Source organism: Lagopus muta, chromosome 1, assembly GCF_023343835.1.
Source record: "Lagopus muta isolate bLagMut1 chromosome 1, bLagMut1 primary, whole genome shotgun sequence".
NCBI lineage: Eukaryota > Metazoa > Chordata > Aves > Galliformes > Phasianidae > Lagopus > Lagopus muta.
In genome coordinates, this window is record NC_064433.1 from 84,876,284 (window position 1) to 84,890,084 (window position 13,801).

Here is a 13,801-nt window from a genome sequence, read left to right on the forward strand (position 1 = left end):
AGAATACAAGGAAGTGTAAGTCTAAAGCTGAAAATCTATCAGTTGGAATTTCTGCAAAGAAATGAAACAGCCACTCGTACAAACAGACTACCCAATAATTAAGTGTGTATTTGTTACTTTGGATATATCAGTGAAGAATACAGTCACATCAGCATTCAGTAAATAAATAGGACAAAAACACACATTAGTAGTGTACTTCCCTGTGTAATGTACAGGAGTACCTGAGGATAGTACCTATTTTTCATTGGCCCTTTGTGTCAAACTTGATTTGTAAATTAACTTCCTTGTTTTCACCTGATTGCTCTCTATAGCTTCCCAAGGAGGGGAAGTGGAGATGGAGGCATCTTTTGTCCTTAGTATCCAGTGTGGGAATAGCTCAAAGCTGCATGAGAGGAGTTCAGATCAGATTTAAGGAAAATGTCCTTGCTGGGAAGGTAGTCAGACACTGGAACAAGCTTCTTAGAGGGGGTGATTGATGCCTCCTGTCTGTTCATGCTCATTAGGCATTCAGATAAAATGCCCTTAATAATACATGCTCTAACTTTTTGTTAGCCCTGAAGGAACGGGGAGTTGGAATCAATAATCTGTATAGAACCCTTCCAGCAGGAACTTTTCTATTCTTATAATTCTTGTCATTGAATGATCACTTAATGCAAAAGGTATTTTAGCACTTAGAGCAAACATTTGAAAGTCCATTATCCACAGCAATATGAGAGGTCCTCAGAAAAAAAATCTACCTTACCCTTTACATTCTTCACACGTATTCTGCATATAGATTGTATCATGTGTCCCCAGAAATGTATAAAAAAAACACATAAACTTTATAAAAATATGTAAAGATATAAAATGAACACTGATCTAAGTATCAATGTATAGGGGGAATATATATTAAAATTTGAACGTGATGAAAAGAATTTTTGAATTCCTTTTCATCAAAGAGGAAAATTTCAAAGATTATTGAATGGCTGTTAGTACTTCAATAATGATGCCACTTCACTCTCAGAAAATCTTGGTCAACGTCTTCTCTGAAAGTGGGGACACAGAACTCATTATTAGCAACAATTACTGAATCAATACTCCTAATGCCCAATCCTGCTTTGATTAATTCACCCTTATTTAGTCCACATCTGGCAAGTAAGAAAAAATAATAACAATGCATTAATATATTAAATATATGTCTTAAATGTATTTAAGAAAGTTTTCCCAACAGAGATGACTAGAAGGTAAAAGAGAAGATGGTTTTAAGAACTGGTGTTTGACTTGTCACGCAGTCACGTAGCTGGTACAATTTGGTGCAGGTTGTGCTCTAGTTGACACTTAAAATTTTCTTGCAGTTTTCTCTGTAAAATTAGATAATGGAGTAAAGCAGAGCAGTGTTTTAGGATAACAGCATCATACCTCAGATGCAGAAAAGTCAGGAATCACTATCTGTTCTTTAAATAAAGCCCCTTTTACAGGAGAATATGTAACAACTGAGGGAATTATATCCTGCTGATTGGAATGGCTAGAAGATGAGGAAAAGAACCTTCAAAAAGAAATTTTAAATTAGTTCATGTGTTACTGCTGCTATCAATACCAAAGCACAACCATTTATCCAGCAAAAATGGAAAACAAAGTAATTATTTATGAAATACACAATTACCCAGTGTTGGTTTTATTCTTTGAGGCATTTGAGGAATCATAGTAGAATCAGGTTCGCGGAAGGATGGAATGATTCCTGTTGGAAAAAATTTGGACAAATGCTCAGAATAATGAAGATACTTTCTCTTCCTCCCTCTACCTCTTTAAAAGCAACTCTCAGTAGCACACTATATACAGCAGGAAAGGTGTGTTCTACAACAGTAACTGACATATCCTCTCAGAGATTTTTGGTTATGAAGAGTTCCATTTTTGTTTTTGTTTTGCAACCCTCCAGTGAAAGCAGTGATGATCTTACATAAGTTAGCTAGATTTATGTTGAAAAATGTCCCAAATGGAGTAAAACAGATGGGAAGCCTTAGCCTCATCTGGATAAAAACGCTTATATATAAAGGGAAAGCACTGCAACAGCATGAAAAGGCTTCTATCAAAAGAGCTTAAAATACATAATGCAAATAACTGAAATGCTGCTGAGATGCAAGCTGTTAATAACTTTGTATCATTCTTTACAATATATGGGTCACTATTATTTCTTCTGGTAATGTCCACATAATACCAATTAAAAAAAAAAAAAAATCAACCTGGGAACTGTTGTTGTTTCCAACAGTTGTATGAGTTATCCACAGTACTGCAGATGTTTCTTCAGTTAGAATACTACAAAGCAGCAAATGTACTACTGAGAAATCTACACCAGCACCCTTCCCAAAAGCCAGTGTTCAGTTTTTGACCATAGCTTGATAAAAGAGAAGATAATTTACCAGGCTTGCGTTGTGAAGCATCTGGAATGGGAGCTGGTTTAGGTTTAAAGGAAGTTTGTTGTGTTTCTTTAGGAGCTGAAAGAAAAGACCAGTTTTAAGCGTGTGTGCTTTTAGAAATCAATACCTGCAAGGAAAAACAACGTCTTTGCATGAATGATTGAAAAATTTAGAGATGAGACATGCTGAAACTTAAAGGGAAAAAGACAACCATGAATGAAAATAAACATGGAAAAGTGATCAAGTAAGAAAAGTCTCATCTGGAGCCAACGAAAAAAATCTGTAAAGAACACAGATAGCCATAGCTGAGATGTTTCCATTTGTATTACAAAGCTTACAACTGCGATAGCCACAGAATGAAACTGCAATGTGTGGAAGAGAGAGAATATTTTTGTGAAGACAACACAGCTAGGAATCTTTGAATATCTGGAACAGAATAGTATTATGTAACCAAATCAAAACTACAAACAAATAATGTCAAAAACAGAATAATAATTTGTAATCTTTGGTCAACGAACAGCAGGGGAAAAAAAATAATAGCAAACAGCCCAAAGTTGCCTACTTGTCTTTGGTTGCTCAGCTGTAAATGTAATATGTGCCAGCACCTCATAAAAACAAGAACGTACACAGTTAGCAGAAAATACAATTAAAAGGGTAAAAATACTCCCTTTAACCAATTTATTCTTAAGTTGGAAAAAATAATAGTGAATATATATTCCCTATAAAGGAAGTTTCAACTGATATCTTCAGAACCATTATATGTTAAAGAGGAGATTTGGTAGTTCACTGACATATCAATCCCTACCAGGTATATTTTTAAGGATCTAGTTCCATTATGAGGACACCTGATCAGAAAAGAAGACTGAGGAGATTTCTTCCAAGTATACTCTTAAAAGGGCTGTATGTTGTTTAACCTTCTATGCAAATTATTCATCAATGACAACTGTCATGTGATTGAAAAGCATATATACACAACTCATCAAAACTCAATAATTAAATATTAAATCAGGTCTCTCTTTCTTTAAGCATGTATTTAATGCTCATTAGAAAATCTATATATTTGCAATATTAAGAGATGTTAATCAACACTTGACACTGAGAAAAGACAACCTAAAGAATGTCTGAACATTTAAGTACGACAAAACATGTATCTATTTACCAGGTTTTGTGTGTGGTAAATCTGGAATTGGTGATGTTCTAGGCTTGGCAGTGACTCGTCGACTTTCTTTTGGACCTGTGAAGATGAGCTAAGTTTTGAACACAGTAATGAAGACAAAGACAAATCATAAGTCTATCTGATATTCCTTACAGGACATTAATTTTCTGCCAAAAAAATTTTTTTAGGAAGTATTTTTTCCATTTACTAGTAACCACAGAAACCTCTTGCCAACAAAGGAAGTGTTAGTGCTGAGACTACAGACAAAGTGACTGTTACAGTGCACTCTTGGATTAACCCTCCACTCATCCCAGTTATCTCAAACAGATCTTTTCACAGAGTAAACTGTTGTAGTTCTAACAATTTTCCTAGCTTCACTTCAAGTATTTCATATTCCAAAAATCTGTTGCTTGCTTAGATCAATCTTACATTAAAAAACATCAAGCAGTCAAAGAAGAAACATGGAAAATTACCACTAACTTTCCAATGGACAGAGATAACCCCAAAGTGAAGATTGGGGAACAAGAAAGCACTGTAATTTTGTTTCTGTAAATGAGAAAATACAAGTACGTCTTTCATATCTTAAGGAAATTGAGACCCAAGTTTTCCAACTTCCAGGGGCTTTATATGAGAGTGTTTAACCCCTATACCCCAACCCTCATACAAATTACTGATACACACAGATATACATCTTGCTTTATGACAGCTTTATAGCAACACTTCATTACAACAGTAAAACATACCCTATTCAATAAAGATTTGTGTATTTTCGAAAAATCCCTATATTTTGTCAATTTTCAAGCTGCAAAAACTTTCATATGCTAAAATGCAAAATACTGAGAAGCTTACTTGCTCTGGTTGGAGGAACACGTGGACTGGGAGATGTTTTGGGTTTGGAAGGCCCATAACGTGTCTCTCTAGGAACTGAAAGAAACTGGGTTACACCATGTTAACATTTTCAGAGGCATCACTGTTCACTGCAATCCATAGCAGTCAATACAAATACAGCAAAGATTTGAACCAACGATACTTGTATGGAAGCAGTGTAAAAGAGGTGGAGGGGTTTGTTTTGGAACAAAATCATGCTGCAGAGAAAATACTTCTCTATGACATATCATTAAGAAAGCATGTGACAGAATCATTGTTTCTATTTATAAGGTAAACTACTGAATAGAAGAAGTTTCAAATACAAAGACACCACTGTGCTGTAATGAAATTGTACCAGAATAATTCTCAGTACTACATTCAAGCAAATAAAAATGCCTTAGCCAATTGGCTCTGCCTCATATATCCCAAAGATCACTGAAGTGTTTTTGTTTTGACAGTGGAATTGATAATTAAGAGAAACAGAATTATTTTTTAGAATAATTAGATCCGTGAATGACTGAATTTATAAAATCTGGAGGAGATGGAGAGGAAAGAAAGAAAACTGACAGCAGGCAGCTTTGCTCACTCAATTTCATGTGTCTAACTAGAACAGTGTCACCTTTACAGTATAACTGTGTTATATTGTAGTTAGGATCCTGCTCTGATCCGTCCTCAGACCTTTTTAAATGCCAAAAGAAATTACCCTATCCTATGTGCTTAAAAACATGATTGGCATGAGGACCCTTCTTGAATTCCTTGAAGAAAAAATGAAAAGAGGTAGAGAATCTTGACTGTTAAATTATTCAATCTATTATTAAATTAATTTATTAAAATTATTTGCAGGTATACTTATAATGATCTGTGTTGTAAAAGAAAAACAAGGTGATATGCAAATAAGAATGTATCATTACCTGACGTTGACTTTGGTTTTTCAGTTCTAAACGTAATTGGTTCCAGAGCTGCATTAGAAACCAACAAAATAACTCTTAGTAAGAACAACCAAAACATTGCAGGCAGCACCTCCACAATGATCATGTCATCCCCCCTATGGCTAGTGAGAGACGGCCTCTCCTCCTTGAAACTCAATACTCAACAGTATTATGCATCTCAAAAATTGCCTTCAGGGCGATAGCTCTAATACAGATTTGAGCTCTGAATATAAATCTGTAAATTTTGTAATAAGCCACGAAGAAATTGTGGGTGGCAGTCCATTTTAAACTTTGCACACTTTTCTTGCTTATCTTTATTGTTTAATTCAAACAATAGGTGCAGACTTAGCAGGGCAAAAAGGAATTTTAGTCCTCATCATTCTGTCCATTTTCCCAGCAGCACCACCTAATGCTGTGAATACCTTGGATGCTTGCACTAGTTCTGGCTGGGAAGGAGTTTATTTTCTTCATAGCAGTCCCTGAGGTGCTCTGTTTTAAATTTGTGACCAAGCCAGCCTTAATAACAAACCAATGTTTTAGCAGATCCTGTTTTTCACACAGTCCCCAGACAAGTAGGCTGAGGTTAGGCAACAGGCTGGGAGGGGACACAGCTTTGACAGTTGAACCAAATTGACCAAAGGACTGTTTCATGTCATCTAACATCACAGTCAGCAATAAAATTGGTAAGTAATTTTTTCAAAGGAGCCACTGCTTGTGGGCTTCCTAGGTGTTGGTCTTCTGGCAGTATTTTGTGACTGAGTGTGTTTGCATCTCTTGTTTTTCTCTTTTTTCTCTCATTTTTTACATTTTATCTTGAATCACTGTTCTGTTCTTTTTGTTTATTTGTTTTCTGTCTCTCTCCCCAAACCTGCAGGGGGTCAGAGTGGTGAGCAAACTGGTGGATACATAGCTAATGGGCAAGGTCAACTCACTACAAAACATCCTGCAATTGCTAGCACGAGTTATTTAACTTTCTTCCTCCACCCTTGATTAGGACATGGTCATATATTACTTTATACCAAGTTGTGTGAGCAACATTTTGAAAAATATTGTACATTCTTAAGTGCACAGATAAAATAAAGCTTCTGCAAAAGTAACTGAAAAGAATGAAAGAATGACTGTGCTTAGGAAAGAAAACACATTTATACAGTTTGAGAAATACAGAAAAAATTCACTTCCTCTTTGCAATGACACTTTCTTTTTCATCTATCCCCAAACCAATCCAAATTTAAACCAAGAAGAGCTATTTTCTGCAAAGAAAAATGTTGCAGTGACTTAAAATGTAAGAAAGAGCTAAGATAGAAAACTTAAACTTGCAAGGTTGCTTACAGGTTCCACTTCTTATATGATACTGGATTTTATCCTTCAAGGAATGCACCAACATACACAACCAAGGGATAAATATGGATCTGAAACTCTACTGATCGCGGTAAAATTTGTAAGATACACATACCAGCTTAAAATAAAGAAAAAACGTACTTACCAGGCTTGGTCTGTGGCACCTCTGAGCTTGGTGGTACCCTAGGTCTGGAAGGAATACGATGTGATTCTTTTGGAACTGGAATAAAACAAATGCAACTTTTAATATCTTCCTGACAGAAGACTGTCAGAAGGCATAACATTACAAACAAACAAACAAACAGACAAACAAGAAACCAAGAAGGAAACCCTGAACACATGCCTTTGGAATCTGAATACAAAAAAAGCTTATACAAATAATGAAGAAGTATGAATGCCTGGTACACAAAGAAATTCTGCTGGTGGGGAACCTCTGTAATAGAATCAAGAGGAGCAAGGCCAGGATGGATGTCTGACTCGGAGACTAGCAGAAAAGATGAAGTATGTGACACAAACTAAGCATAATGAAACACAATCAAAGTAAAACTGTGGTGCTGCCATTCGCTTTACAGAACATACTTGTGTGAGGAAAACCAAACAAGATGAATATGAATTGTTAGTGTAAAATCACAAACACAAAAAAAATCAAATTACATAAGGACGAAATTTAATAGTAAAAATCATGACAGTAAAAAACAATGAAGATGTACCTGTGATGCTAGACATCTACTGAGTATTTGTTCTAACCATGCAAAGCCACAATATGTATTCTAAATGTGGTGATCGCTTTAGGTAGAACTGTTACCTATTGTTGGTTTTGGTTGATCAGTTCTAAACGTTACAGATTCCAGGACTGTATCAAGAAAAACAAAACATAAAAGCTGTTCTAAAAATTTAAGAGAATACCCCCACTTACAGTTAGTATTATTTCTATTGTAATGTACTGCCTCATACAAAAACTTTTATATTAAATGAAGTCACTGAGAAAATAAGCAGTGAAAGAGGAAATTCTTCAGTGTGAGCTTAGTGCTCCAACTGGCTATAGTGAGATATCCAAATATCTATCATTAACTTATTAAGAAAATGGCTTTTTAAGGATAGAAAATTCTCTCCTTTGTGAGGTATTTCAAGTGCTGTTTATATACAAAACTGGACTTGGAGAACACTTGTTTGCTTTCTGGATGCTGTTAAAAAGCATTACTGCATATTGTGCTATCACACACTTTAGCTCTATGGCATGAATTTAAAAATAACATTGTTATTATTTCTGAAAATTGCAAACATACCACTGAATAGAGAGCACAACAGAATCTGATTATGATTTAATTTGTTCAAATAAATAAGTAGTTGCACAGAAATACATTTCAATCTAATATATGCTGTGTTAGAAATAATCACACAAAGCAGTTTACCATCTTTAGCCTGTGGAATATGAGGTTTGGGTGAAGGTTTAGGTTTAGAAGGAATGCGAGGAATCTCCTTGGGAGCTGGAAGAGAAAAGGTGGGTAATAAGTTGGTTAATTCACTGAGCAATCAGCATCTGATATCGAGTTGAACACACAAACACAGAATGCTCACACCTGCAACAGAGAATTCTCTTTATAGGAAACAGGAAAGAAAGTCTGATAATAATACCCACGTGTTTACAACAGCCTAAGCAAGAGATAGAAATTTTGGTTATTACAGAAGCCCAGATTTTTTTTTTTTTTAAATGAAAAACTGAGACTGACACGGATGAGCATAATTAAGACAAAGGTCATTCAAAGCTGCAAGCCTCTTTTTCTCAAAAAGTAGGCTTTTCAATTTCAGTTGTGAAGTTAGCAATATGACCAACAGACATGGATACCAAACAAGACATACCTAGAAGAAAAATGAAGTTTAATGAATCTATCTTAAAGCATAAGATGATTAACTTTGGTGCCACTTTCTGTGACAAAGAAAGACCCCAAAAACTACAGCTTGCCAAAGAATTACCATTACCTATTGTTGACCTTGGTGGTTCAACTCTAAGTGTAATAGATTCCACCACTGCAACAGAAATATTGTGACAAGTTAAGTATGGAACGTACTGCAAAAAATGTAAAATCACTCCACCGAAAAGTGCAAAAGCAGCTGCTGATACAGCACCACAGTAATGCCTACCTTCAAATCAACTTTTTTTTCAGCTATGGACAATTAAGCTTTTTAATAATACAGGATCAATTAAGAAATAATGCACAAACTTGTTGGCAACAATAGAAAGAATGTAACAGAAACCAGGAAACCCTACAAAAGCACTGGAACATGGTTTTGGGTACTGGGAAAAAAACTGGTTTGTAAAAATCAGTATTTTAGCTGAAACTAAGTGGTATCCCATAAAAGATACACATTCATCAATGAATAAATGAAATTTAGAAAACAACCTGCAGTCATTTAAATGAAATAAATAAAGCAGAGAAAATTGGAGCAGTGGGTTTAACATGAGATATTATTGGATATGGATAAAACAAGCAGAGGGTTTATCCCTTGAAAAAAGGGATAAACAAAGAGTTGGATGCTCTTCTACAGCAGTTTTAAAAAATTCATTAATAGATATACAATTCACATTTGATGTAAATTTTTCTAGGTAAAAAGAAAAGGTAGAGTTGTGAGATGATGTTTCTCAGGAAGAGGATGAAAAGGGAATAAGACTGGAGGAAATTTAATGCTCTTCATTTTCTCTGACCTTTCTGAAAGCAGAGCATCTAAATAAAACTCCCAGGCAGTGCAATAGGACTTTGGCATGTTACCCTCAATATTATTAAATTGTTTACCAGGTTACTGGGTTGTAAGCAGTGAGCAGCCAAGTAACCTGAAACTTAGAAGGACAGAAAATAATATGACAGACATGCACCAAGTTTTTAGAAAAAAAATCATAGTCAGAGAAGGCATAGTTCTCTCATGTGACTATATTTCAGAAGTCACCTAACCAAAACCCGTGTAATCTCCATGTATTATATATTTTATGCCTCAAATAATCATTTCTGAATATCATCATTTGTCTCGTCAGAACAAGCCAAGGTAGCAAATACCTTCTCACAGCATAGTGACAGGCTTAATTATGGTCATAGAACAATAGAATCATCTAGGTTGTAAAAAAAACCTCCAACATCATGTCCAGCCATCAATCTGGCCTCCCAAATTGCATCACTGATCTATGTCCCTTAGTGCCATGTCCACTTGCCTCTTAAATACCTCCAGGTATGGGGAATTCACCGCATCCCTGAGCTGCCCCTACCAAAGCCTGGCCTTTCCATGGAAACATCCTTTCAGATATCCAATCTAAACTTCTCCTGATGCAATTTCCTCTAACTCATCACCTGAGAAAATGGACTGGTACTTTCCTTGTTGCAATTTCCTTTCAGATAGCTGTAGAGAGTAGAGATCTACCCTTAGTCTTCTCCAAAATAAACACTGGTGGATAAAGAGTAGTGTTTCTTAGGATTCTATCTGGATTGATCAATTTTATCACTAACAAAGAAATGACAGACAAGAAGCATATATACAAATACAGAAACATGCTGCCTTCTCTGTAGCGATATAGTAGCTCAGAGCAATCAACCACTGATGTAGAAACATCAATATACCGGTTTATGTTGATGGCACAAAGGTGTAAAACAATTTTATTCAACATTTTCCAAAGGAGTTTTTTCTCTGTCATTTCAAGAAAAGATGTCTATGTTCAGATATACATAGACATCTATGGCAGAGATGAAATTAATGATTATAATATTACAATACTGAATTTCTACACTAAAAATGTTGCAGGAGATGTAACCACAATGAAAAAACAAGTATGCATGTGAATTTGAAAAACCTCCAAGGCATAAATATCATTTATTCAACAAGTTTCACAAGGAGTTATTATGTCTGAAGAGAGTAATTCTTTTTATGAGCAAAAATAACAGGGACTTTATTTGGAATCTGGAAAAAAATAGATAATACCAATTAAGATCTTCCATGATTATGTAACATTCTCACAACACACTTTTTGAACTTCATTATAAACCATGCAAAACTATTCACTTATTCTTCAGCCTCTGGGCAGGCCAGGTAACTTTTGGTTTCATTTGCCACCATAAAATATGCCTTCATTAAATTCCAGATCAGCATTTCATTCCTAATTCAGTTTCAGATAAGCCTATGTATGAGCTAATGATCACTGGATCAGTAGAAATCCTACAGTTCTAGGTAAAATGCTACATCCACCAGCAACAAAAGAGAATGTGCATCTTCTAGATTCAGTGCCAAACCAAGTCAGAAAACTTTTCATTTTGAAATGAAAAACAGCAAAACAATTTGTTTCCACAAGGCCGTGCAGCGTGGTGATTTGAGATACAAGACTAAAGGTAAAAGTCTCTTGACTTTGCTTCAATTTTTTTGTTGTTGAATAAAAAAAAAAAAATACTCCTCAAAGAGCACAGCTTCCCTCGCTGCCTATTTTTTTCTGAAATCTAAGGTGCTGAACTTCACACAAAATGAATTTAAACTAAAGTACATAAAACTATTTAAATGATAAGGTACAGCGAATGTTTGGTATGGAAGCTAGTTACCAGGTTTAATTTGTGGCTTTCTGGGTCTGCCAGGCGGTCTAGGTTTAGATGCAGAAGGTGTGAGTTTTGCTTCTTTGGGAGCTGAAAAAAATATTCTGGATTACAAGATGATTCTTTCTACCATGTCACATAAGAATCACATTTTCCAAGGCAGAAATGAAGCAATAAATGGCAACTGGAGCAAAAGCAAATGGCAAAATCTAATTTGCTAAAAAGGCTTCGCAAAATCCTCCCCTAAAACCTGCTTGTTCATCATTGCAAAAGTCAGTAAGTAAATTGAAGAGATGCAATACAGCTTATAATCACATCAAAATGTTTTCCTCATTAAAACATAAAATTCATTTTTGTAAGATAGGTAAGAGGAAAAATAATTCATTCACTTGGTCAATTTTAAAATTTTCTCTTGGTCATCGAAACATAAACAAAATCTGCAAAAATAGTCTCAATTTTCAACAGCAATGAAATCACTGGAAGGGAGCAGAAGTACAAATTCAGTGTTATAAAAGGAAGTTGCTCCATAACTGTATTCATTGCATTCTGTTGAAAAAATAGAAACAATTTCATCTAAATGGAAAAAAATAAAATAAAAAGCAAACAGAAACCTGGAAGTGTTCTTTTCCCTGAACTTCTGTGAGCTGAAAGTATAGTTAGCTAATGACCATTAATCTGACATCAAATAAAGCTTAAGGTGGGTATCAGGTACTATAGTAAGTAATTTAATTCAGTTTTATGAAGGATTGCAATGAGACTCCTTTCAAAGAAGTTTCCAAATACCTCAGGGTAGTAGACACACACTAGAAAAGCATATGATACAGGAAGAACAGACTAGAGTAAGAAATGTGCAATGGCTGAGAAGTGCTTCTGAAGTCAAACTAACATTCATGAAGGATTCATAAAAGAGCAGCAGAATTAACATATCTACATAGTGCCACAGCAATCATTCATTCAGATTTCTAGGATTAACAGCCATAACACTGGCCTTCTACTTAGTCTTTCAGTAATGATGCTAAGGAATTTCTAATGATTTTCTGAGGGTAAAATGTGTTGCTGCTCTACTAGCATCACTCCCAACAAAATGGAAGATATTCTGCTATCCAAGAATGTTACTGTACTATAGAACTAGTAAGGTCACAAAAAACTTCAAGTTACTTTTTCTTTTAAGTTCTGAAAAATGTACTTCAGAATGATTATTTCCTAACTTTTTCTTCTCTAAAAGAAATGGATTATAAACAAAAGAAGATATGAGATGAAGTAATTGAGTTCAAGCTGTGACTTGGGCTGCAGAGAAGACTGACCAACAGCTGCATAAGTATGTATTACCTAAAGTTGGTTTTTGTTGTTCAACAGTCTTAGAAGTTTTAGGCTCTGGAAGTGGGGGTTTTGGAGCTAGAAAACAAAAAAATCAAGTGAAATTGAACAGATAAAAAATGTTATAATTCCAATAGCTGACTTTTTTAATTATTATTTTAATAGACCTGATAAGCATGCATGAGTCCTGATATCATGTACAACATCCTACACTCCTTTTAGTTTGGTTTCCTATGAAATTACACCCTGTATGCTTACGGTTTTGGGTAAAAATCTGCTTCTGAGGCTCCTTTCCTATATTTGTGCTGTCAGGGATTCCTATATATTCCTATATATTGTGCTGTTTAACCCATTGCTTACTTGAATAAGAAAACAAATTTCTTTGAAAGTTATGGGAGAAAAGTAAGGAAGAACAGACGAAGGCTGTGACTGAAGAAAAGATCTTGTTCCATAAAAAATACCAGAAAATCTATACTGAAGAAGCAACTTCTAAACGCCAAAATCTTGCTGAAAATCTCAAGTCAGAACTAGAAGTCAAGGCATGCATAAGACATCAAAGGCAACTACTGCCTTTTAGTGTTTTGCCTGTTTATATACAAGAACAGAAACACTATAAAGCTCTAGTAACGCACACCATAGTATTTATTGGTCCAGTACCTGAAATACTCAAGAAGGAAAGCTCATATCCCTTAACCCCAAATCAGAAGAAAGTGACTACAGGGATATATTTTTTTTTATCAAACGGCAGAAACGGAAAAAGGATACCACACTGTAATAATGCCCCTGTGGCCAAAGAATGATCTTCTCACACTTATATGAACATTTCTCCTTCTATTTTGAGGTAGCTCTCCTACTTCCCTTGAAGTCACAGTTCTTATCAGTGAGTTCCTTCAGGAAGGTCTTACTGATCAGATGAGAAGTACTTTACTCCAAATCAGCATACTGTTGTAATCAGCAAAGATGTAATCTTTGCTATATGTCTACATGGAAGTGGGAGATGGCAATTGGCAAAAGAGACAACAAAAGAGACAAGAGAATAATAGAAGTTTTTTTCCCCACCATTCATTTAAATTACATTACAAAGCCAGAGACCGCATTTATATTTCTGTCGTTGGACCCAATTGTGTAACAAACTGATGAGCTTAACCCCTCATTTCTTCTGTTACACAATATCAAATGATTAATTTCAGAATGATGAATTACTCAAGATGTTCATGTACTGCGTAGCTTCTGTCCATT

At 35.1% G+C, this 13,801-nt stretch overlaps 1 protein-coding gene across 50 annotated transcripts in view; it reads right to left on the minus strand.

Annotated features, from left to right (window-relative positions):
- LOC125702206 (ABI family member 3 binding protein) overlaps positions 1–13,801 on the minus strand; it is a 306,563-nt gene that overhangs the window by 42,124 nt on the left and 250,638 nt on the right. For 30 of the 50 annotated variants that reach the window (XM_048965330.1, XM_048965337.1, XM_048965323.1 and 27 more), the window contains 11 exons: positions 12,575–12,640; positions 11,255–11,335; positions 8,664–8,711; positions 8,096–8,170; positions 7,489–7,536; positions 6,829–6,903; positions 5,328–5,375; positions 4,399–4,473; positions 3,553–3,627; positions 2,397–2,471; positions 1,643–1,717 (listed from right to left, as the gene is read on the minus strand). In XM_048965330.1, coding sequence (XP_048821287.1) covers positions 1,643–1,717; positions 2,397–2,471; positions 3,553–3,627; positions 4,399–4,473; positions 5,328–5,375; positions 6,829–6,903; positions 7,489–7,536; positions 8,096–8,170; positions 8,664–8,711; positions 11,255–11,335; positions 12,575–12,640 — 741 coding nt within the window. The remainder of the gene's footprint in view (positions 1–1,642; positions 1,718–2,396; positions 2,472–3,552; positions 3,628–4,398; positions 4,474–5,327; positions 5,376–6,828; positions 6,904–7,488; positions 7,537–8,095; positions 8,171–8,663; positions 8,712–11,254; positions 11,336–12,574; positions 12,641–13,801) is intronic. The other 20 variants (XM_048965396.1, XM_048965348.1, XM_048965236.1 and 17 more) reach the window with 10 other exon arrangements.